Here is a 25,231-nt window from a genome sequence, read left to right as displayed (position 1 = left end):
TCATCTTGACTTGAAATGTTATAATAAATCGTTATTTTCCTGATGTGATGTGCATTTCAGTATATTTGTAAAATAACTATTAAATACTGCTTGGCATTACAGATCAGCTTGATCGTATAACGTTATTGTTAGTTGTTAAAACTGAATATTTATTTATATATAAAATATATAATGATATTCCTAATAAGTGAATTTTAAAGTGAATTTTTAAAGCAATTAATAGCATTGTTATTTATACGAATTTATTTAACAAAATGTTAGGGGAAGAGAGGAGAGGAAAAGTACAACGAACAACATGACACGATGGAAAACCCTGCCCATACTGAGCATAAGAACAACGTGAACTTTGCTTTGAACCACCACTTGGGTTGCCAAATGAGCGTCACGAAAATTCACCTTAAAGTACACGATCGTCAATATTACAGTAAGATCATCAGTATAACTCAAATGTGTACCATTTAACAGTAAACAAATCGTAGAGGTAATTTACACGAATAGTTCATTCACAAATATAACACACTGTAAATATTGTCACAAATAAATAAATGCTTTCTATATAAATAAGTTGACGAATGATAAATAATGAGTTTGGGGTGTGTAGTGTATGGGCCATTATACAGTATGGCAATTATATATAGCAGTTGTTAAGGTCAGCTTGCAAAATGATGTTGTTTATATTGGAACATTTATTTATAAAAACAAACCATTTTTTGTTGAAATGTTTTGTTTAGTATTCTTTTCATCCTTAAAAAATTAAATGAAAACGATCTATTTTGTTAAATCTGACACATTAATATAAAAAAATGCTGCTGATGATTAATGTATGTTATTCCTGATAAACATCTAACAGACAGAAAAAAGCAAGAAAACAGAAAAACTTTTTTTCTCGGAAAAATCAAACACCTGGCAACACATTAAATCTTTTGCTCATGCGCGTACACAGAGAGCGACACGGCGTCAGTGACATTGCGCATGCGTAGTAGCACACTCCCTGCTTCCAGTACCGCGTGGTAAGAAGTTCGTGTGCTCTGCTAAAGGAGCACGCGCTCGATCAGGGAGCCAAATTAGTTTGTGTAGGTAGAATATACACCGTTAAAATGCTAGTTTTATTCGAAACAGCTGCCGGCTATGCCATATTTAAGGTATGCGTGATTTATTTACATTTGTGATGCATTTTACCTTGTACTTTTGATAGCCTTGTTAACTAGCTAAACCAGCACGTGAGTTAGCTGTGATGCATTTGGACCTTAAATAACAGTTTCTGCTGATGTCTGAATGATTAACATGGATTAGTACCATGATCCTGTTAATGTCAGTTGAAATCAACTTAATATCAGTTAGATAAGTGATGTGTTCATTCATATCTGAGCTGCGCTTAAATGTGGGCCTAATGTGCTGGATAAAGCTAGCTAACTTGGCTAAGGCTAAATGTCTGTAAAGTGGTGACACAACAAACTCATATATGCACGAATTTTGTCTTTCGGCATTTTTCCTCCTATCAATTAATTGGAATGAATGAGTTTGTTGTGCGCGAGCGTTAAAAAATGACCACGTGATCAAAAAGCTACAGGATTTTTTGATCATTATGAAATTTTAAAGTAAGAGTCTTTTTCTTCTTCTTCTTCTTTTGTACACAGGTGCTGGACGAGCAGAAGCTGCAGCAGGTGGACAGCCTGTGGAAGGAGTTTGAAACACCAGAGAAAGCCAATAAAATGTGAGCCAGGTTTAAGATCTGTTTAAAATGTGAGATGTTGTGGTGTTTTTCATGTACAGCTTGTTTACAGTCTGCAGAGTGATCCACTGATGATCCAGTGGGTTACAGTCTGCGCCTGTGATCCACCGAGTGATCATTTTACTTACAAACCATAAACATGATGATAAAAGATTAAAATGAATTTTGATTAGACTCAGATTTTATCTCAGATAATTACTCATGTGGGTGTATTACGGGTATCAGCTGTGCATGTAAACAAAGAACTGGGTTAAAGAAAGTGAAGAAAATTCCCTAAAAATTAGTTGATAATTCTATGAACTCGACTAGGGTTGCCAGGTATGTGTAAAAAGTAACCTTTGCTCATATGAAGTTTTCTCTCTCTCTCTTTTTTTTTTTTTTTTTACAGAGTAAAACTGAAGCACTTCGAAAAGTTTCAGGACACAACCGAAGCTCTGGCAGGTATGAAAATGTTTGTTGTCGTAAATATACGTCGCTTTAATCGGTGTGTGTCGTCATTGATGTATCTGTTAATCTGAATACAGTATGAGGTCGATACACAGTCATTTCGTCACTACCACTGAGACGACACTCCTTACTTAATTAAACTGGGGAGAAATATTAATTTTATTTTATTTTTTTACTAATGGTGTGTTTGTTTGGTTTTTTTTTGTTTTTTTTTTGCGCAAATCAGTTAACTGAAAATGAGTCTTTATGTCGCTCCTTCTCTCTTTAGCGGCCACCGCTTTAGTGGAGGGGAAAATCGGAAAGACGTTGAAGAAGGTGCTAAAGAAAGTTGTGGCCAAAGAGGCTCATGAGCAGCTGGCAATAACGGACGCTAAGCTCGGTGGAGTCATTAAGGTAAGCGCACTTCCTGGAAAATCCGCTTTTGGACTCATGGATTTTTTTTTTTTTATGTTGAATGATGATTAGTTTGTGCTCTGTGTCACCTCCCTTTCCAGGACAAGCTGAACCTGAGCTGTGTGCACAGTCCTGCTGTGGCTGAGCTCATGAGGGGCATCAGGGCACAGATGGAGGGTCTGATCACCGGACTTCCTCCAAGAGAGATCAGCGCCATGTGTCTGGGTCTGGCCCACAGGTGGGAATGTATAGTTTTCACACACAGACATGTTTTTAAAAAAATAAATAAATGTCTGCTGTCTATGATTAGTTGCATGACTGACTTCTTTGAAGAAATCAACCACCATTCGTCACTACCACTGAGACAGTTATCAGAAGAGCCACATGCTTACGACGATGTATTATGCTTTCTGAAATGCAAATTTTTGTTTTTGTTTTTTCCTTTCCCTACCTAGCCTCTCCCGTTACAAGCTGAAGTTTAGCCCTGACAAAGTGGACACCATGATTGTTCAAGCCATATGTGAGTGTGTCTGCTTGTTATTATAAACGCTTTATAGATTCCCCAGAAAGCAAGCACTGATGATTCTGACCTTGTGTCAAGACCCTGAGATTGATGAAGGAGTCTAAGTCACTACCTCATCTGAGCTTGTGTGCCGTTTAACACATTGTTAACGCCACTGGAAGGTTCCAGTCCGTTTTCCCTTATCGGATCGTCTGCTCTTTGCTTTTCTCAGCCCTCCTGGATGACCTGGACAAGGAGTTGAACAACTACATCATGCGCTGTCGCGAGTGGTACGGCTGGCACTTCCCTGAGCTCGGCAAGATCGTCACGGACAACCTGGCATACTGCAAGACTGTCCGCAAGATCGGTGCGTGGGCACGCTCGTACGCTACCAATACATTAGACAGAAATTTTATTTATATATATATATATATATCACACACACACTCACACCCACACCCACACCCTCAGCTTGACCTGTATTTCCCTGTGTGTGGTGTAGGTGACCGCACGAACGTGGCAACCACTGATCTTTCAGACGTCCTGCCAGAGGAGGTGGAGGCCGAGGTCAAACTGGCTGTGGAGATCTCCATGGGAACAGAAGTGTCTGAGGAGGACATCAACAATATCATGCATCTGTGTGATCAGGTGTGGATCATGTTTGTGTCTGATGAAGGGGATTTGTGGTGGTTCGTTTTGCATTAATTGGTCTGTGCAGGTAAGAGTATAATGTTTCTCTAATTTTTTTACTTTATATACAAATAGGTTATTGAAATCTCAGAGTATCGCACTCAGTTGTACGACTACCTGAAAAACCGCATGATGGCCATCGCACCCAATCTGACCGTCATGGTGGGGGAACTGGTGGGGGCTCGGCTCATCTCTCACGCCGGTGAGTCGAGTGGACGCCGGTGTCTCGTGTGAGACATTACAGACATGCTCATTCTCTGAGTTCATTTAAAATTCAACATCTTATTTCTTCTTGTTCCTCTCACCAGGCTCTTTGCTGAACTTGGCAAAGCACCCTGCATCTACGGTGCAGATCCTGGGGGCAGAGAAAGCTCTGTTCAGAGCACTAAAGACAAGAAGGGACACACCCAAATACGGTCTTATCTACCACGCTTCCCTGGTGGGCCAAACCTCGGCCAAAAACAAGGGCAAGATCTCTCGAATGCTGGCAGCCAAGACGGCTCTGGCCATCCGCTACGACGCGTTGGGCGAAGACACCAACGCTGAGATGGGTGTCGAGAATCGAGCCAAGCTGGAGGTTCGACTACGCCAACTCGAGGAGAAAGGGGTGTGTGTGAAATCTCTAGTATCTACAGTGCAGCACGATGTTTAACCAGCGTTTTAAGCGGTGATGATAACGACATCATGTCACATTCCTGAAATCTCCGTGTGGCCTTTTTGTCACTACCTCATCTGAGCTTAATATTAGATCAGTCTTAATGTGCAGAGATTTGTAGTGCGTCTGTCTAACTTGTAATGCTTCTCTCTTTCTTTTATTTATTTATTTATTTAATTACAGATTCGGCGAATCAGTGGATCAGGGAAAGCGCTGGCCAGAGCAGACAAGTATCAGCACAAGAGGTGAGTTCAGCTGGTCACCTACTGAGGATGTAAGGAGGTTTTAATCAGTAATGTGGTTCCATCGTCATTAAACAGCTGTAGCTATAACTTTACGCCCAGATGTGGTGTTGGTCTTTTCAAACAGGAAACATATTTGATGTTGATTTGTAACGTTGCACGTTTCTGCCTGTTTCCTCCAAACAGCGACGTTAAAGTGTACGACCCGTCTGGAGACTCGACGCTTCCGACCACCGCCAAGAAGAGAAAGATAGAGGAGGTGGAGGAGGCGGAGGAAGAAGACAAGCCTGTTGCGGTTAAGGCCAAGAAAGCAAAGAAAGAAACGCCAGCAGAAGGTGAGATTAAAAACACAACTACACACTGCATCGAATAAAAATCACTAATGGTTCACTTGAAGGTTGGGGGTAAGACTTCAGACGAGCCCGGGTCTGACCTTGATTTTTTAAAATGAGCACCAAATCTAAACCAGGGCCCAGTCTACCGTTCTAATGATCTCAGAAAGCTCCTGTGTATCTTAAGAGTGATTTAGGACCAATCTAAGAGAGGGAAAAAAACATATTTTATCTCAGAGAAGAGGCGGGGCTGAACCCGTTACTAGGTATTATCGTTACACATTCTTTTGAAGACTCTGATTGGTTGTCCAATTAAAAAAAATCTATGCCTTCACTTTGTCTCTATGTTAAGATATTTGAGACTATATCAGGGAACAGATCATATCAGAGATGCGCCAACATCTCTAACGTATGTTGTAAATAGATGTTTGGGGGGGGGGGGGGGGTTTAGCCTAGCGGTTAAGGTGCCGGGCTACCAGTCAGAAGGTTGTGAGTTCGATTCACATGTTGCCACTGCTGGGCCCCTGAGCAAGGCCCTTAACCCTCAGTTGTATAAAATGAGAGAAAAAATGTAAGTCGCTCTGGATATAAGGGTGTCTGTTAAATGCTGTAAATGTAATGCAAACATCGACACAGCACAGAAATGTCTGTCTTGAACAGAACTCTATATGATCGGTCACACACACAATCCCCAGACGATCTAATCCGTGTCATCTCATTAAATTCACTATCATTATTAAATATTGAACTCTACACATTTCTTCTCTCTCTCTACCTTTCAGCCATTTTCTCCTCTGATAAAGAAACTCTTAATCCTCTTAAATGTCCTCCTCACTACTTCTAAGACTTTTTGACCTTATGAGCTCTTTTAAAGGTTTAAGATGCTTAACTTTTGAATAACTTTTATCTTTACTAGGATCTTTGTTCATTTTAAGACTGAACGCTCAGATTTCTACAAATTTGCTTAGAAATTTTATCACGTTTAATTCGATTTGTTTGTTTTTGTTTGCAGAAGCCGAAGAGGCAGCTGCAGAAGAAACCGAGACGCCCAAGAAGAAAAAGAAAAAGAAGAAGCAGCAGATGGAGGAGGAAGTCGGGATGGAGGAGGAGGCTGCGGCCGGTCCATCAGAAGAGGTAGGGACCGAAGTGCTGTTTGATCACCTCTTTAGTTCCTGTCTTATTTATGGCACTTGGCTAAGTATCCTTGTCAACAGGAAATCCACTTTTTCTTAAACAAAAAATGTTTCCTTCTTTTTTCCACCCACGTTCCCAGACGACAGAGAAAAAGAAGAAAAAGAAAGTGAAGAAAGCTCAAGAGCCCGAAGAGGAGGCAGTAACAGAAGAGGTACCCGATTTCAATACTAGACAATTTGCTCACGTCTTCCATCTGTGTATGCTTGAGAAAACACACAATTTATGTCATTTATTGTTGCATTAGTTTATGTAATCATGTTTCTTTTTTTTTGTGTCTATTAGACTACAGAGAAGAAGAAGAAAAAGAAGAAAAAAGTTAAAGAAGCGGAAGAACAGTAAACTTCCTTAACTCACAAACTTTATTCATCTTTGGACTTGTAAGTGTGTCATGTTGTGATCACATGACTGCGTATCTGACCAGTTTAACACTGGTATCATAAAGGACCCTCAACAACAACAACCCCCCCTTTTTTTCCTTTCCTATTTTCTTTTTTCTTTTTATGTTTGCCTTTAAACAAAATGATTTCCTTTTTAATTCTATTCAAAATGTTTTCTTTTTAACTCTTCATAGCTCAATTAAAAAAAAAAATTCTTTCCTCATCCTTTATACTGTGTGTGTGTGAGGGGAGCCGATTTTATTTCTTTTATAGAAATCTGTGCATTTTAGGTTTTTTTGTTTGTTTGTTTGTTTGTTTTTTTGAAAAATTATGAAGCTGTAAGGAGAGATGTTTCTACCGTGAGATTTTTGATGACGTCACATTTCAACCTCTGTCATTAAATATGTATTTTGTTATCTCATGCTTATGTCTCTGTCATTGACTTGCTGTTAAATTCATTCAATGATGACTAAAAAAAGTTCCTAATATACAAATCACAAATCATCTGCTTTTCTGAAACGTTGTTCCCAAAAAAGCTTTTAACGGACCACCTTGTTAAAAGCCATCGTCTTGGTAGGTCTACCTTCTGTGCGTTTGAGGAACCTGTGATGCATTTTTTTTCTCTCACGTTTCCTCCTCTGACTTTTATTCTTCACCCCTGCATAAATTCAGCAAGCTATGACTAAGTGCTGGTCTTAATGATGGGGGAGCTATTTTAATCATTAGCAGACCACCAGAGCACGCAATGAACCAGGGATCTATTTGACTAAATAAGAAATAATATAGAAGATTAAACCAGTCTTGATGTCTGTACTGAACACACTATTCTGGCTTCGTGAACATCCAGAAGGATGCTTAATTTATCCCCTTGCATATATTTGATTTACATGAGGAAGCACGGCGTTCTCGGACGACGAACTGAAATCTAACCTTAATTGGTGAGAACGCCGAGCAGGAATGTCCATAACGTCGACGCGCAAACGTTTGCCCTCGTTCTTGTGGTCCGTAACCCCTGCCTTAGTGAAACAATTCCTGCTCTTAACATGAGAGTGAAAGCTTTTATCTTGCACTTGAGCAGATTTATAGAGCTAGCCTTGACCGCTGTACCATTTCTAATGGAGCCGTGCCCATGTTGCGCAAGAAAGACCCGATCCTTTGGATCACAAGATGCTTATTATAACCGATCTGACTGACCGACGCGCACGAACACGGCTGAATTTGGTATGGCATGTAAAACCAGGAACACCAGAATACGCTATAAAAACATTCGTGTTTAGTATCTAGATGATAAACTTCCAGCAACTGTGAATTATTATTCGGGATTTTGCTAAGTGAGTCGTGCTGGAGTTGAATCGAAATCCTGCTGCATGCAGGGAACTTGATTAAAAGCACATCAAATCATGCATTGGTCCTCCTCTGTTTCGGTTGCCAAGTGTTCCCCATAACAACCCTCCCCATCTACTAATCAAGACTTTCACTCCCGTTTAGTACTAGACACGCAAATTAAAGCAGAGAAAACGTGCCAGGGAGGCGATGGGAGGCTGCAGATGGCTGAAATGAGGCTTATTACAAAAGAATTTTATACTTATTTTACTGAGCCGTACTTCCCAACGGGATAACAGTGCACGTTTTATAGGAAGTTAATAAATAGCATATCAGGGTTAAGAAAAGAAAACAAACAAACATGGAGATAAAACAGATATAATAATGATAGATGTTTGCTTGGTTGCAGGATCTGTGGGATATAGTCTCCTGTTAGGGTGGATTCATGTAATAAGGGACACAACAGCCATCTTTAATTCAAATCTATTAATATAATTTAATAAAAAATGACTTGTGTCCTGTATTACTTGAAATCTGATTCACCCCTGATTAGATGTTACGAGTTAAATTATAAGGGTTTGTTGCTTTAGGAGTAATTAGAGACATCTACGTCAGCTTATTCTGCATGGACCTCGTCTGTGCTGCTGGGAGTTTGACACCCCTCCTGACTGGGGTTCGTTCCTGGAAGGCGCTCGCCAATGTTCCCACAGTACAGTAGAGAGCGCATAGGCCACTTCTGAAAGAGGAAGGACAAGGAAACTAAAAATGGCTTCCAAAAGTCCAGAGTTTGGATCTTAGGAACAAGTATCAAGGTATTATTTAGTAATATACAGTACAGACATGGACATGCATGAGAGCAGGGATTCTGGAGCTGTAAGCTGTTTGGAGCCTCATTAAAGTGTCATGATTTAAACCAGTCAAATTTAAGACTCTCAAATTCTCATGTAGTTAAACAGTAAAAATTACAAAACAAATAAAAAAAAAAGGAAAATATCTTTTAGCAGCTCATTACATCATATCAAAAAATAATGTTAACCGTTCCAGTATTATTCTATATTATAAATGAATATATACAATTATCATTATAGTGCTGTTATACTGACAAATTATATATTCTGTAATAATAAAATCCACTTGTGCTGATGAACGAACAGATTGTGACGGCTGTGGGTGTACCTAATAAAGTGGACATTACAAATTCTATTCTTTGTAGGTCAAAGAGAGAAAATGTTTATTAACTTAATTACTGGAATAAAATTATGAAGTAATAGATAGATAAATATGTAAGGAATTAAAATAAATACTTATTGAAAGAGGGGGGAAATCCTACATGTAAAACAGAATCAGGGTCATTACAATTGCAATTGCAAAAGTTTTAGACTTTACAAACACAAAATTTAAGTACAAGTTATTCTCTCTGGATTTTTTTAAAGAATCTCTATGCATGTCTATATAACAGTAAATATGAGTGCTGGGTAAAACACACCTTCACAGGGTGCAGGTAGCCTTCAGCTCTCTGCAGCGCCGCATGATCTGACCCGGCAGCCCCCTGGTCCAGCGTCTCAGTGAGGTGTGCGATGTAATTGGTAGCCAGGACCAGAACGTCTAACTTGGAGAGCTTTGTGTCTGGAGGAACCGATGGCAAGGCAGCCTGGAGACTCTGGAATGCCTGGCGCAGGTTTCGCACTCGGCTCCTCTCCCTCGCCGCGTTTTCTGGAGAATTTTGTGTCTTTGATGCTCTGACTTGTACTCCAGGCCCAGATTTTGGCTGAAAAATTAGGAAGGAAAAAGTTGACGAGAATTTTAACGTAAAGATTGAGACTTGACGACAGTTTGGCGCAAATGTTTCAGTATTTCTATTGTTCCATTTAGTTCTAACCGAGCATGATCTGACTCTGACTCACCCACTTCTTTGGCTCTCGGCGCACGGCCTGTCTCATGCATGGCTGTGTCCATCTCAGCGTTTGATGTCTAACTCCCATCTCCCCCTGTTCCCGAGTCAAAACCTCCTCCAGTGTTGTGTCTGCCATGAGAATGACCAGAGAGCTCACTAAACCAGTCGCTCTCACTCTGGCAGTGCCTGGGTCTCAGGGATGAGCTGTGTGACTGGAGTTCACTCGTCTTCTCTTCTCAGAGGTCCGGCGTCCTCCTCGCCGAGCTTCGTCTTCCTCCCTTTGCCTTATCTGGTGAGGTAATATGGGGATCTTCAAGCAGTGTTATCTTCTGCCCTGCCTCCCCCAGGCACTCACTGCCAAACGGACTGAGCTCAGGGGAGTTGCAGGGTGTCCCCCGACGGGATGGAGGGGGGCTTGGGAAGAGCAGTGAGTCCCTGCACAGCTGCAGCTCCATCCCAGAAGAAGCCTTGGCCTGATGACCCGTGCGGACACAATGACCCAAACAATGTAAACTAATTGAGGTGCCTGTTTACATATAAGAGAAAACTATCGTGATGTGTCAATCTTTATATCACGATGGCGGATGCTGAATTTTGTCTATCGCATCATAATGCATTTATAAACAAAGGAATTGAGATACTAAAGCAATAGTGTGGTCTTACGACTTTGGATCCATCTGTTAAAAAAAGACATTTTAATGTCCTTGTGTGCACAGACATGACTGTTATATTCACTGTTCATGTGTGTGCAGAATACACATACAAGCAATACACAGTTATCTGAAAGCACAGGTCAGCGAGAGTTGTACATACAGTGGACACATGCCAGTTTGACCATCTCCAAACGACAGTGGAATTATTCACTTGATAAGAGATGTGATATATGAACAGTTTCTAGAGATGGATCTCTGCTGGGTGCAGAAAATACTTACAAAATTTGTGCAACTCACGCTAATGGATATGCGGTGGGAGATTAAAAAAAGCAGGAAAATAGAACAAAGTTCTTGTTCTTGCACAATAAGGGAAATTGGCTTAGAATGGATGATCTGTGCAAGATGTTTTGTACAACGCCCTGGAAAGGTCAAAAAAGATTATCTATAATTTTGCCTACTGCTAAAATGACGACACAAAATATACACGATAAAAACTATTAGCACAATCTGATAAAGCATAAGTATTTACCCCCATGGAACTACTTTGTACATTCCACATTTTGTAGTATTTGTAAGCGACCCGAAACTGAAAAAAGATTCAACTGGGATTATATGTCATAAAATATAACGTATCAAATAATATTGGAGCGAAGGGGAAAATCAGTAAATTTGCAAAATGATTAAAAAAAATATTATTTGAAAAGACATGGAGAAAAAAGAAATACTACGGCCGTAGTGAAGCATGGTGGTGGTAGCATCGTGCTTTGCCTTCTTGTGTGCTTCTCTGTCTAAGTGCAGGACACAATCACTGACTTTTTATGAAAATTATATAACTGTAAAAAATAATAATAATAATAAAAAAAAAGCACCAGGATCACAAAGCACATCAGGAAGAGAACTAAACATGGCATGCATTTTGGGCTCCTGCATCTTTTTATAGAAGTGAGATGCTTAAAGGGATCCAAAGGGTTTATAGTCTTGATTTTTGTTAACTTATGTGTATATTGGAAATAAACCAAACCAACAACACCACTTTCACACTGATTCAGGCTCGACAAACAGTGTGATAAATCCGAAAGCGTTCTTAGAAAACTCATGAAAGGGAAAACCATACTCAGGCATCACTAATCGCAAATACAGTAGAGTGATCCGTTGCTCCGTGTTCGACTCGTTGTGCCTTGTTATGCTCACTCAAGGCACATGGTTATACATCACACTCAGATCTACATACATGGGAATATTTACTAATTTAATGAGCTAATACTTCAACCTGAAACCTGAAACTCAGGCATATTTAAGAAAAAACAACGATGTCGCAGGTTCAAGCGAGGTTTTTCACCGAAAACAAAAAGTAAGTATATGTTTTCGTTTGTTTTGTGTAATATAGCTGGTGGTCTCTAACTGCTGTAGTTAGCATGGTGTAGTAGTTAGCATGGTGTAATGGCTAGCATGGTGTAGTAGTTAGCATGGTGTAATGGCTAGCATGGTGTAGTAGTTAGCATGGTGTAATGGCTAGCATGGTGTAGTAGTTAGCATGGTGTAATGGCTAGCATGGTGTAGTAGTTAGCCTGGTGTAGGGGCTAGCATGGTGTAGGGGCTAGCATGGTGTAGTAGTTAGCATGGTGTAATGGCTAGCATGGTGTAGTAGTTAGCATGGTGTAGGGGCTAGCATGGTGTAGTAGTTAGCCTGGTGTAGGGGCTAGCATGGTGTAGGGGCTAGCATGGTGTAGTAGTTAGCATGGTGTAGTAGTTAGCCTGGTGTAGTAGTTAGCATGGTGTAGTAGTTAGCATGGTGTAGGGGCTAGCCTGGTGTAGTAGTTAGTCTGGTGTAGGGGCTAGCATGGTGTAGGGGCTAGCATGGTGTAGGGGCTAGCATGGTGTAGTAGTTAGCATGGTGTAGTGGTTAGCCTGGTGTAGTGGTTAGCCTGGTGTGGTAGTTAGCCTGGTGTAGTAGTTAGCATGGTGTAGTAGTTAGCATGGTGTAGTGGTTAGCCTGGTGTAGTAGTTAGCATGGTGTAGTAGTTAGCATGGTGTAGTAGTTAGCCTGGTGTAGTAGTTAGCCTGGTGTGGTAGTTAGCATGGTGTAGTAGTTAGCCTGGTGTAGTAGTTAGCATGGTGTAGTAGTTAGCATGGTGTAGTAGTTAGCCTGGTGTCATTATTACTCATTATTAAATATGATAAGATCTTCACACAGATAGAACTATGTATATAAAACTACACTAACTTAATAAATCAACGTTACTAAACAAGACCTTGTAAAGTTTGTAGCTGGAGACTCAGTTGCAGTGACGTAATAACCTCCTGTGGTTCTGACGTCACGTGTAAAAATAATAACATATTTTACGCTTACTTTTGTATTTCAAAGCTGGAAAAAAGAAAAGAAAGTAAAACAGAAATTTTACTGTTCATATTTGATATTTCTATATAAAGTCTGAATATTTGTGTAAGTGAGCTGAAGTGAATAACAGGATTGTGTGTTGTTATCGAATGTTAACTTGTTTGTTTGGTAATATTTCAAGACCGAATTGTGTTCAAGACTTAAAACTTTGGTGTGTGTGTGTGTGATTGCAGATTTGCTGTAGATGACGTGCCTTTCTCCATCCCGGCTACTTCAGAGGTCACACACCTGAGCGATGTTATTAACAAACTGCTGGAGGCCCGAAACGGTGAGTTGCCGACTGTCCATGTGACACGAGACTCACCAAATTGATCTCGTACCTATTGTCTCATTCAGGTTCTTTCTCAGGTAGTTCTGGTCGATAGAACACTAATCAAAGGGACTTTTCATAAAGAAGGAAGGTTTAAATAACACCTTTTTTTTTTACTTGACAGCGGATCACAAACATGTGGAGTTTGACTTCCTGGTTCGAAGTCAGTTCCTGCGCTCCACACTGGCCACTCACATGGAGGCAGAGAACATCTCAACGGTACCAAATGCATAAATGGCTGAAAGAGCTGAATGTAGAGTATTTTTTTGTATATTATATATGCCAGTAATAACCTGTGTTTGTGTGTGTGTGTGGTGTATAGGAAGAAGTTGTGGAAATCGAGTACGTAGAGAGATTCACTGCGCCGCAGCCAGAGGAGTGTATCATGCACGACGACTGGATCAGCTCAGTGGAGGCAGACTCGGAATGGTGAGAGCAAAAAATACACTTCTGTCAGTGAAAGCTTGTTTGATGGAAGTGTTTAACTTCTCTCTTTCCTCTGTGTGTGTGTGTGTTAGGATTCTCACAGGGTCGTATGATAAGACAGCACGGATTTGGTCTCTCGAAGGGAAGGGGATGATGACCGTTGCTGGACACACAGATGTGGTGAAGGATGTGGCCTGGATAAAAAGAGGTGATCCAGATGTGGATAGCTGCATGAGCTGTGGGGTTGTATAGTGTGAAGATGTATATGATATTGTAAGTTAAGGTAAAGTTTTTGATGATGGTGTGTGTGTCTTTTCAGAGGGACTGACTTCGCTGCTGCTTACCTCCTCACTGGACCAGACGGTGCTGCTGTGGGAGTGGAACTCGGAGAGGAACAAACTGAAGGCTCGTCACTGCTGCCGTGGACATGCTGGGAGCGTGGACACCATCTCTGTGGACCCCACACGCACTAAGGTGTGTGTGTATATGTGCATGTGATTACATAGGTTTAAATACGTTTATGTATGTATGTGTAGTCATATTTCCTGAATTATAGAAACGTCTGTAATTCCAGTCCCAATATATTCTATTCGTCTCAGTTTTGCAGTGGATCTTGGGACAGAATGCTGAAGCTCTGGTCAGCAGGTAAGATGCCACAAGAGCATAAGAGGAAATACACAAAGTGCTCGCATTATAGTTACTGATCAAAAATGTGTCTCTTTCTTTCTCAGTTCCAACAGAAGAGGAGGAAGAGGTGGAGGAGGAACCTAACAGACCACGGAAAAAACAGAAGACTGAGCAGCTGGGACTGACGAAGGTGACCGGGCTCGCAGTCTCTCTCTCTCTCTCTCTCTCTCTCTCTCTCTCTAGTAGCAGTAGTAATATTAGAAAGATACACACAGTGTTAAAGTGGCATAAATAAAACCTTGGATGCTAAGAAAGATTTGTTTGTAATCAAACTGACACACTTTTAGATTCTTTATTACAGTTTTCAGTCATGACGTGTGATCGTGTGTCATGTTGTCACCTACTGGGCGTTGCGGATATAATTCATCTCTCCGGTCTCTCTGTTGTCTCTGTGTAGACTCCTCTGATGACTCTGTCTGGCCACACGGAGGCCGTGTCCAGTGTCCTGTGGACGGACGCAGAGGAGCTGTGCAGTGCATCGTGGGACCACACAATTCGGCTTTGGGACGCTGAGACGGGAGGACAGAAAAGTGCTCTGGTGAGACACAGGGAAATGTCCTAATGCTCTAGTTACATACTACTACTGTTACTGCTAAAGCTTTAATCAGTAACGATAGCAGATTAATAGCGATGTAGAAAAGCCTGAGTGTTAAATGAATGAATTGTTTGTAGACGGGCAGTAAGGTGTTTAACTGCATCTCGTACTCGCCGCTGTGTCGCCGTCTGGCCTCGGGGAGCACCGACAGACACGTTCGTCTGTGGGACCCGCGCTCTAAAGGTGAGCAAAACAAACACACACACACACACAAACACACACACACACACACACACACCGATATGAATGAGTACACACAGACTATACTGCAAAAAGTCTGCTTGTTTGTCTGTTCCATTTCTCTGTCTGTCTCATGTCACTCCTTCACAGTCTGTCTCTCATTCTGTTTCTTTCTGTTTCTCTATGTCTGCCTGTCTCTCTTGTCCCTGTCTCATATCCCTGGTCTGTCTCTCAGATGGTTCTCTGGTTCTGATCTCTCTGACGTCACACACCGGTTGGGTAACAGCAGTCAGGTGGTCTCCTTCTCACGAGCAGCAGCTCATCTCCGGCTCACTGGACAACATGGTCAAACTCTGGGACACCAGGAGGTAGGCTGTGTGTGGGGTGTGGGGTGTGGGTGGGGTTGGGGGTGTGTGTGTGTGTGTGAGAGAGAGAGAGAGAGAGACATTCATGTACTTTTAATCTTTCGTGGTTCTATGTCATATTTTTTGACATTGTATAATGTTTCTCTTCTCTCTAATGGTGTGTGTTTTGCTTTCTGCAGTTGTAAAGCTCCTCTGTATGATCTGGCAGCTCATGAGGACAAAGTGCTATGTGCTGATTGGACAGACAGTGGGGTACGTGACCGTGTTCAGAGTCGTAGCAGTGTTTGTGTGTCTGTATCCATGTCTGCCTGTCTGTCTGTGTTCGTGTGTCTGTCTGTGTCCGTGTCTGTGCATGTGTCTAGCTAGTGTGACACGTTTTTTAGAGCGTTGTCAGCCGTGTACCTCATTAGTATAAACATTCTTTATTACTGCATTTAATTGTGAAGTAATTAAATTTAAATTTAAGCCACGCATGAACAATTTCATTTTGCAATTGATTTTCAACACTAATTCTCCAAACTTTATAAATACATATATCTCATGTGAACAGTTGTGACTGTGTTGTGTTCATGTTTAAGGTCCAGCTCACTTTAGTTATCTGAAATTCTTTTTTTCTTTTCTCTCTCGATCCGTAGCTGATTTTAAGCGGCGGTGCCGACAACAAGCTCTACACGTTCAGATACGCGGGGTGTGTGCGTGACGCTGGGGCATAAAGTTCCATCTCCATCTCACCTCCTCGAATCTGGACTCAGTCACCGGTGGATTCACAACGTGTTATTGCTCCTCTTTTAGATTTTTCATACCCAGAGTTTGTTCCACTTCTGTATGATCTTTTTTTTCTCTGTATTCTCATTAAATGTAAAGAAACCTTCACCTGCTTGAATAGAGATTTATTGACACCACAAACCATCTCTTTGTTATTCATTTGTCATTTATATATTATATATTTGTAACAAATAAAGTTGAGTGCAAAAGTTTGTACACCCACAGAACACAACTTCACAGCTAGATGTATAATGTGATCAGTTTCCTTCACAACTAACAGAAATGGTCAAAATGTGTATGATATTAATAGTAAAAACTATTTAAATGTGATCTAAATGTCAATGTGAATATATGTTCACTCCTCGCATTTAGAAAATGCTTCCGATATCGACCGTATCTTCAAAACAGCAAGACGTTGTTTTTTTTTTAATAAACTAATATCTTTTTGTTGGATGTTTTTGTTTTGTTTTGTTTTTTTAATAAATCCTGCCTTTCAAAAATAAAACTCAATACATCAGTCGTCACATTACTGCTTCTATCTTGCTTTATTTTTATGCCTAGGCAATTTTTGAAGGTTTTATTTCAATTCGATTAAATTATAGTCTTTTGCGTTGCACTACGTTTGATTACCTGATTTTTATTTTAAGTTTTTTTTCGTACTACCTCACAACTTCTTGTCTAGCATTTACTTGCAGTTCCGCTTGTGTCCACTAGACGGCAGAGCTTTAATTCTTTAAGCTTTAATTCACTTACTGAAAAATAGAAACGATTCATTTTGATTTTATTCTGTTTATATTTATTGATATTCATTTGAAATAATTATGATTTTTATATATTATGTATGTGTATATATACATATATACCCCACAGGGTTGTGTCCTCCCCCCACTGCTACACAAATGACTGCACCTCTAATGACCCCTCTGACAAGCTCCTGAAGTTTGCAGACTACACCACACCGATCGGCCTCATCCAGGACGGTGATGAGTCTGCTTACAGACTGGAGGTTGAATGGCTGTCTGTCTGGTGCAGTCTTAACAACCTGGAGCTGAACACGCTCAAGACAGTGGAGATGATCGTGGACGTCAGGAGACCCCCTTCCCTTGCTCTCCCCCACTCACCATCATGGACAGCATTCTGACAGCAGTGGAGTCATTCAGATTCCTGGGAACCACAATCTCCCAGGACCTGAAGTGGGACATTCACATAGACTCCATTGTGAAAAAGGCTCAGCAGAGGTTGTACTTCCTTCGCCAGATGAGGAAGTTCAACCTGCCACAGGATCTGCTGAAACAGTTCTACACTGCCATCATTGAATCCATCCTCTCTGCACTTCAGCGTCTGTTTGGTTCAGCTCAGCTACCAAATCTGACCTCAGGAGACTACAGAGGCTAGTCCGGACTGCTGAGCGAACCATCGGCACAACTCTCCCCGATCTCCAAGATCTGTACTTCTCCAGATTGAGCAAAATGGCAAAGACAATCACTCTGGACCCCTCACATCCAGCACACTCACTCACTCTGGACCCCTCACATCCAGCACACTCACTCACTCTGGACCCCTCACATCCAGCACACTCACTCACTCTGGACCCCTCACATCCAGCACACTCACTCACTCTGGACCCCTCACATCCAGCACACTCACTCACTCTGGACCCCTCACATCCAGCACACTCACTCTTCGAACTGTTTCCATCTAGTCGACGCTACAGAGCCCTGAGCACCAGAACGACCAGACACAGGAACAGTTTCTTTCCTCAGGCAATCCATCTGATGAACACTTGAAATACACAGAACACACAACACTATTCTTACATTATTGACTTAAAACACATACTTACTTATTTATATTTTAATTTGCACATTCTGTACCTACAAACTGTTTATATTATATATGTGTTCGTGTCTTGTCAATGTCGTCCTGTTACACTGTGGAGCTTCTGTCACTAAAACATGTGAAAACACTTGGCAATAAACATCTTTCTCATTCTGATTTCGATGCAGTTCCACTTGTAGCCACAAGGCGGAGCTACATCGCTGTTTTTAATCTATATCCTCAGTCTAAGAAGAAGTGCTCGATAAGATAAACATGGCGGATGCGTTTCACACGCAGTGTTAATAGCACCGGCGATGTTTGTTTTCTTTTCATGTAACACGTTTCAAACTGTTGCTGTATTTATATCAGTCTTGTTTTCTATCTAGTGAGCGCTATGGGGAAAAAAGAAAAGGGTGTCCGAGGTAATTATACTATGTTATTTGTGGTGTAGCGCCATAATAAAATCCTCCTCATTATAAACAGAAGCTTGAAGCTTCCTGGTGATTAAAATGTCCTGCACTTCAATTGTAGCAGAAGATAGGATTTAAAGTCTCATTTAGTTCTCTAATAAAGGAAACAGGATGCCATTTGGTTCACTTACAGAGGTGTCTTACTGTATGCTTTCATATATTTTAAGTAAATAATGTAAAAAAAAAAAAAGTCTGAATAATCAATCGGTCTAGTCGACTTGTGTGTATAAATATATATAATATATACATGTGACATATAAGTGCACACTTAGGTGGTCGTTTGGGATTCATTTATAAATCGTTTGGTATTAAATGATCATGTAAATGTCTGTTTTGCAGACAGAAAGTCAAAGAAACGCTATTATGACGATGATGATGATGAGGAAGAAAGCTCCGCCCTTGGCAGTGAGTCACAGGAAGCCATACCTGCAGCAGCGGGTAAGCAGGTCGATGAATCCAGCACCAAAGTGGACGAATACGGGGCTAAAGACTACAGATCACAGATGCTGCTGAAGGCGGATCATTTCTCTCGACCTCTTTGGGTGGTAAGAGAACCGACTCCTGTGATCATTCTGCAGCCCGATGGGTCTGTGTGATGCTTCCATGCGTCATGAGCGCACATGAGTGCATACTGTATTAAGTGATAAGTGACGTGACATATGGCTAAGTACGGTGACCTATACTCAGAATTTGTTCTCTGCATTTAACCCATCCAAAGTGAACACACACACACACACTGTGAACACACACCCGTAGCAGTGGGCAGCCATTTATGCTGCGGCGCGCGGGGAGCAGTTGGGGGGTTCGGTGCCTTGTTCAAGGGCACCTCAGTCCTGGTATTGCCATCCTGAGACTCAAACCCACAACCTTAGGGTTAGGAGTCAAACTCTCGAACCATTAGGCCACGACTGCCCCCTTGTTAGGCCACGACTTCCCCCTTATTAGGCCACGATTTTATCCAGATGTATTATTGCACCGATTTGTTTTAATCCCAAGAAATCCAACCACAGAATCGATAACAGTCATTAAGGATTCAGAAAAGAAACCAATGGACCGTGTAAACAAGCTGCACAAGAAACAAACACACTCCTTTTTTTTTGGACTTTAATGAGTGTTTGAATGAAACGGTGCTTTCTTGCCATAACTGATATATCGTATCGTGTGTGTGTGTGTGTGTGTATCAGGCTCCTGATGGTCATATCTTCCTGGAGGCGTTCTCACCGGTCTATAAGTACGCTCAGGACTTCCTGGTGGCCATCGCAGAGCCGGTTTGCAGGCCCATCCACGTGCACGAGTACAAACTGACCGCCTACTCGCTGTACGCCGCTGTGAGCGTCGGCCTGCAGACCTCAGACATTATAGAGTACCTGCAGAAACTCAGCAAGACGTCCGTCCCCGACGGCATCGTTCAGTTCATAAAGGTACGAGCACGAACAAAAGTTAGGGAGACCTGTTTCCGTCATCGTGACGATCTGCGCTTGTAAAGCTGACCGTGGTTTGTTTTGTCGTCGTTGTGTTTCAGTTGTGCACAGTGAGCTACGGGAAAGTCAAGCTGGTACTGAAACATAACAGGTTTGTGTTTCAACCTGATTCTCAGATTTGGCTTACACGCTCATCTGTTTCACAGTGAAAAAGCAACCAATCAGAAACAGGCATTTTCTGTAGCTGTAATGTTTAACGACTTAAGTGTAACAGAAAAAATGTTTTCTCGTATGTGTAGGTATTTTGTGGAAAGCGCTTTTCCGGATGTGATCCAGCGACTGCTTCAGGATCTTGTGATTCGAGACTGTCGTCTCCGCACCGCAGAGGGAGAAGAGCCTGAGCTCATCACGGAGGTCATCTCCAACAAACCTGCAGTGAGTGGACACACACACACACACACAGATTTACTTTCACTGTCTGTCATGATGTACTCATCTGTACACATTTTACTGGATGGATATAATCGGTTGTTTGTTCCCTCAGATCTCTAAGACCCTGCAGGATAACGGTGCTGCGTCCACGTCACAGTCAGCAGACGGAGCAGGCAGTAGTGCCCAGGTTCCTGAGGACATCTTCAGCTACTACGAACAGATGGACAAAGAGGAGGAGGAAGAGGAAGAGACGCAGACGGTCTCTTTTGAGATTCGCCAGGTCGTGAGAGTTATGTTTTAAACAAGTACGTTTGATATGAAGTAAAAGTTGAAATGCTGTGTGCTGAAACTCTTGTTCGATCTCAGGAGATGATCGAGGAGCTGCAGAAGCGCTGTATCCAGCTGGAGTACCCTCTGTTAGCCGAGTACGACTTCCGTAACGACACGGTAAACCCCGACATTAACATCGACCTGAAGCCCACCGCCGTGCTCAGACCGTACCAGGAAAAGAGCCTGCGTAAGATGTTCGGCAACGGTCGAGCTCGGTCCGGTGTGATCGTCCTGCCCTGCGGTAAACATCCACCACACATTTAGCCTGGATTACGGTCGTTTACTTATCGGCCATGTTAATGGGTAAAAAAATCTCATGGGGCGCAAACTTGTTCTAGCTATAAAAGGTAACTAATAAATAAATGTCGTGCCCTTCAGGAGCTGGGAAGTCATTGGTGGGAGTCACAGCAGCCTGCACTGTGCGGAAGCGCTGCCTGGTGTTGGGGAACTCCTCGGTGTCCGTGGAGCAGTGGAAGGCCCAGTTTAAAATGTGGTCCACCATCGACGACTCGCAGATCTGCCGCTTCACATCCGACGCCAAGGACAAACCCATCGGCTGCTCGGTGGCCATCAGCACCTACTCCATGCTGGGCCACACCACCAAGCGCTCCTGGGAGGCTGAGAGAGTGATGGAGTGGATGCGCAGTCAGGAGTGGGGGCTCATCATCCTGGACGAGGTCCACACAATCCCAGGTGTCTTCATGTCAATCTCGAAAGTTCTGTCCCGAGTTTCCTCGAGTTTAAAGATAGACGAGCAGTAAAAACAACCAGTGATCAGGAGATGAATAAAGTTTAAAAGAACTTGAAGATTCTAAAAACATTAATGATTTAACAAGACATTGAACTAATGCCCCTTTTGTTTTCCTGTTTTCTCGTGTCACACACACACACACACACATGCAGCAAGAATGTTCCGGCGTGTTCTGACCATAGTCCAGGCCCACTGTAAGCTGGGTTTGACCGCCACGCTGGTGCGAGAGGACGATAAGATCGTCGACCTTAACTTCCTGATCGGGCCCAAACTGTACGAGGCCAACTGGATGGAGCTGCAGAACAACGGCTACATCGCGAAAGTGCAGTGTGCCGAGGTGAGACACACGACTCACAAACCCAAACACTCCCGGCGTCCATGCGCAGATGAGTACGTGTGTATCTGAGCGCTCTGTTTAACCGTGTCCGATCCTCAGGTGTGGTGTCCGATGTCCCCGGAGTTTTATCACGAATACGTGGCTATAAAGACGAAGAAACGGATCCTGCTTTACACCATGAACCCCAACAAGTTCCGCGCGTGCCAGTTCCTCATCCACTTCCACGAGAGACGCAACGACAAGATCATCGTCTTCGCCGACAACGTCTTCGCGCTCAAGGAATACGCCATCCGCCTTAACAAGTAAACCGCCGGTTTGCGCCAGATTGTGCTTTATGACGCAGCCACGGAGACGGTGACGGAGTTAGGATAGGAGTTGGTTTAAATGAGACGTTTTTATTTTGGATGGATTTATTATTTATAATAATCACACTTTCTATCGATTTCTTTTTTATCATCATATCTCATACTGACCCGATTTGTGTTCACTTCCTTGTTAATCTTCTCCCGAGCAGCTTAGTAGAAAGCGTTTGCTTGTTTTCACTTCTAGATGACGTGACTCGCCTGCGTCTGTTTTAATAAGACATTTTTTTATTTATTTTTTTTTAATTCCCTCCTTCTCCAGACCGTACATTTACGGCCCCACATCCCAAGGGGAACGCATGCAGATCCTCCAGAATTTCAAGCACAACCCAAAGATCAACACCATTTTCATCTCCAAGGTAACAGACCTCGTTAGACCCGGCTAGGGTTCAGATACGGTCGTGTTTATGTTTCCTGTCACGTACTCGCGGATCAGAGTCAGGTAGCCAGATTAACCACTAATCAGATTAAGCTTCACATCAACAAAGCAGCCAGTGTGGTTTGTGCTGCTTTCAGACGGAAGGCTTTTTACTCGCTGGTCCTGATGACGCTCAGATTGAACTTTTTAAGGACACGAAAAACCATTCGAGGACACAAAGTTTTACATTAAGAATAAATTCTTTTTGGAAGCACATCGCGGGTCACACGCTTGATGCTTACATAATTTTTCACTCCTCCTTCCATCACTAGAGGAATGAATCCGAACTCTCCAGAATTTATATCTCGATCTATAAAATACAGGATATATTGTGTAAAGAATCGTTATTACTCGAATGTTTTATCACTTATTTCATACATTCATTCATTCTCATATATTCGTAGCTAGATTCCTAATGAACGAGTGAATCCTAGTCTTCTAAGACTTTAATTGATTTCATCCAAATACTGTTAATTTTTTCCTCCTTTTGTCCAGCTAATAAGTCACTAACACTTTTTCCTGTCCTCTCTCAGGTAGGAGACACGTCCTTCGACCTGCCCGAGGCGAACGTTTTGATCCAGATCTCTTCTCACGGAGGCTCACGTCGTCAGGAAGCTCAGAGACTGGGCAGAGTGCTGCGGGCCAAGAAAGGTAACCATGGGCAAAAAAAAAAAAAAGGAAATCCTTCCAAAATCTCTTTATTCCTGTCTGCTGCTATGTGGTGTACTGAGTGTGTGTGTGTGTGTGTGTAGGGATGGTTGCTGAAGAATACAATGCCTACTTTTACTCGCTGGTGTCTCAGGACACACAGGAAATGGCTTATTCGACAAAAAGACAGCGCTTCCTGGTGGACCAGGGATACAGTTTTAAGGTTCAGTAATTACTCCATCATCTAAAAGTTAAAAAAAAAAGAGAGAGAGAGAGACGTGTTCTAAAATTTTTAAACCTTTTGTCTTTCTTTCTTTCTTTCTTTCTTTATCTCTTTTTCTCTCTTTAAGGTGATCACTAAGCTGGCAGGAATGGAAGAGGAGGACTTGATGTTCTCCACACGTGAGGAACAGCAGCTGCTGCTACAGAAAGTTCTGGCAGCGTCCGACCTGGACGCAGAGGACGAGGTGGTGATCGGAGAGTTCGGAGGAAAAACTCAGGTACGTCTACTTTACACTTCACAGTAAAACAGAACTGTAAATTTATTTAAATGATTATTATTATTTAATTATTATTATTATTTTTTTTATTTGTTTGTTTGTTTGGTTTTTTTAATTGGTATTGTTTATTATTTTTATTATTTATTTATTTGTTTGTTTGTTTATTTATTGTTTTTTTAAAAATATATTTTATTTTTTCCCCCACCCACTGTAATTTAGTAGATAGTTAAAAAAAAAAGAAAAGGATTTCTTTGTGAAAAATGTAGGGCTTTTGATACTCATGTAGTTTCACATCACGTGTGTTTTAATCCTCATTCATATTCATCATCATCACACACACACACACACACACACACAGGGTTAACCTTTTTAAAGTATCTGGTATTTACCTGAGACAGAGAAAAAAAAAGTCCACCAGAAGTTTACACAGAGGACACGTACAGATTTCCTGACACAGCACACGGCATTCTGGGTCCAAAGTCTGTACCTGCTGTCGGCGTCAAAGCGGACATTCGCACTGACTCGGATGCTGACCACCTTCAGTGCTGCTATTTAAACATATTCATTATCATTAGTGACTTTTTATTTTTTTTTTTTGCTTATTTTATTGTTGAGAAAATAATCGTCTCAAGTGTCAACGAGAGTTTCTTACTTTTTTTATACTGTCGTTTGTCTTTTCATATCGTTTCCTTCATCATTATCTACATATTTTTCTTGTACCTCCTGTCCAGTTTTCTCGCCGAGCCGGCACCATGAGCTCCATGTCAGGAGCAGACGACGCCGTCTACATGGAGTACCACTCGTCACGAGGCAAGATGTCATCCATCAAGAACATTCACCCGCTCTTCAAACGCTTCCGAAAGTGAGCGTAGAGAAGAACGTCGCTAACGACACCCAAGGTGTCGGCTAGAGACACGATAGAAAGACTTAAAGCGTTAACGGAAAAAGAAACTACGAGTGAAACGAAGAAATCGTGATTCAGGCGAACCACTCAAAGATCGGAGTTCCTCTGAAAATCTTCCATTATATGTTCCGTATGATTTAAAGTGTCTGTACCAGAAAAGATTACTGATGTCCATAACGGTGTCTTTTTGCTTTTTAATATTTTATTTCTTGTTTTGTACAAACACAAACTCGCCTTTATTGACCGTTTCCTTATATTTCATGACAATTTAAATAAAGTAAGTCTATGTAAAGCTGGATTGTTTTGTAATCATGTTATGAACTGAACTGGAAGAAGTGTTGTTTATAGCTAATCAGATCAGGAGAATTTCTTCTAATCTTTGGCTTTAGCATTATGACTCTTTTCAAAGAATTTGGCCCCAGAAGACCGGTTGAAATCAGGACACCGTCATGGTTGCCAAATCGGATAAAATAATCCCTGAGCTTTCAAGTTGTAAAGTTTTTAGATTGGGAATTAATTGATTTCATGTGAGTGATTTTGGATTTGCAAATTCGGCAAGATTTAATTAAAAAAAATATATTTTCATGTTCAATCCTGTAGGAAGCAGCTTAATGTACACTGTAAGAAAATAAAAGGATGAATGCGAAGATCTGAATATAGAAGAAGGAGTTTATAGAAGG

General features: G+C 41.7%; 3 protein-coding genes and 2 non-coding genes across 9 annotated transcripts; 4 read left to right on the top strand and 1 right to left on the bottom strand.

Moving 5' to 3' along the window:
- Positions 1-966: 966 nt before the first annotated feature.
- On the top strand, positions 967-16,686 carry LOC113651209 (ribosome biogenesis protein wdr12). Of its 4 annotated transcripts, XM_047813908.1 has the most exons (20): positions 967-1,142; positions 1,638-1,714; positions 2,121-2,173; positions 2,448-2,572; positions 2,674-2,810; positions 3,028-3,092; positions 3,307-3,441; positions 3,577-3,722; positions 3,840-3,966; positions 4,073-4,371; positions 4,603-4,664; positions 4,848-4,996; positions 6,006-6,113; positions 11,998-12,005; positions 14,314-14,385; positions 14,653-14,793; positions 14,928-15,033; positions 15,266-15,398; positions 15,575-15,647; positions 16,031-16,686. In XM_047813908.1, the coding sequence occupies exons 1-20, from the start codon at positions 1,098-1,100 to the stop codon at positions 16,106-16,108; spliced, it is 2,139 nt and encodes a 712-aa protein (XP_047669864.1). In that variant the 5' UTR covers positions 967-1,097; the 3' UTR covers positions 16,109-16,686. The 4 variants fall into 4 exon arrangements, with proteins under 4 accessions (XP_047669864.1, XP_027015770.2, XP_027015771.1 ...); XM_027159969.2 differs by lacking the exons at positions 11,998-12,005; positions 14,314-14,385; positions 14,653-14,793; ... (2 more) ...; positions 15,575-15,647; positions 16,031-16,686 and adding exons at positions 6,267-6,338; positions 6,470-6,980 and having other exon boundaries at positions 971-1,142; positions 6,006-6,127; XM_027159970.2 differs by lacking the exons at positions 967-1,142; positions 1,638-1,714; positions 2,121-2,173; ... (9 more) ...; positions 6,006-6,113; positions 11,998-12,005 and adding exons at positions 11,591-11,785; positions 13,006-13,100; positions 13,267-13,361; ... (2 more) ...; positions 13,888-14,042; positions 14,168-14,213 and having other exon boundaries at positions 14,300-14,385.
- LOC113651325 lies at positions 2,217-2,307 on the top strand. The gene has a single exon (XR_003442646.1). It is a non-coding gene; the product is annotated as a small nucleolar RNA SNORD70 (small nucleolar RNA).
- On the top strand, positions 4,424-4,507 carry LOC113651326. Its single transcript, XR_003442647.2, has one exon. It is a non-coding gene; the product is annotated as a small nucleolar RNA SNORD11B (small nucleolar RNA).
- tcf23 (transcription factor 23) lies at positions 6,864-10,184 on the bottom strand. 2 transcript variants are annotated; one of them, XM_047813909.1, is made up of 3 exons: positions 9,796-10,184; positions 9,374-9,655; positions 6,864-8,623 (listed from the first exon to the last, which is right to left on the bottom strand). In XM_047813909.1, exons 1-3 carry the CDS (start codon positions 9,841-9,843, stop codon positions 8,504-8,506), a joined length of 450 nt encoding a protein of 149 aa, XP_047669865.1. In that variant the 5' UTR covers positions 9,844-10,184; the 3' UTR covers positions 6,864-8,503. The 2 variants fall into 2 exon arrangements, with proteins under 2 accessions (XP_047669865.1, XP_027015773.1); XM_027159972.2 differs by having other exon boundaries at positions 9,792-10,169.
- Positions 16,687-18,228: 1,542 nt separating the features above from the next.
- ercc3 (excision repair cross-complementation group 3) lies at positions 18,229-24,849 on the top strand. Its single transcript, XM_027159701.2, has 15 exons — positions 18,229-18,400; positions 18,788-18,993; positions 19,633-19,869; positions 19,971-20,020; positions 20,169-20,304; positions 20,414-20,581; positions 20,668-20,872; positions 21,010-21,324; positions 21,535-21,719; positions 21,819-22,021; positions 22,344-22,440; positions 23,033-23,150; positions 23,252-23,370; positions 23,498-23,647; positions 24,379-24,849. Exons 1-15 carry the CDS (start codon positions 18,373-18,375, stop codon positions 24,511-24,513), a joined length of 2,352 nt encoding a protein of 783 aa, XP_027015502.2. The 5' UTR covers positions 18,229-18,372; the 3' UTR covers positions 24,514-24,849.
- Positions 24,850-25,231: the final 382 nt, after the last annotated feature.

Source organism: Tachysurus fulvidraco, chromosome 5 (genome assembly GCF_022655615.1).
Source record: "Tachysurus fulvidraco isolate hzauxx_2018 chromosome 5, HZAU_PFXX_2.0, whole genome shotgun sequence".
Classification (NCBI taxonomy): Eukaryota; Metazoa; Chordata; class Actinopteri; order Siluriformes; family Bagridae; genus Tachysurus; species Tachysurus fulvidraco.
Note: the sequence above shows the minus strand (reverse complement) of the source record. Positions and strands in the feature narration are given on the sequence as shown.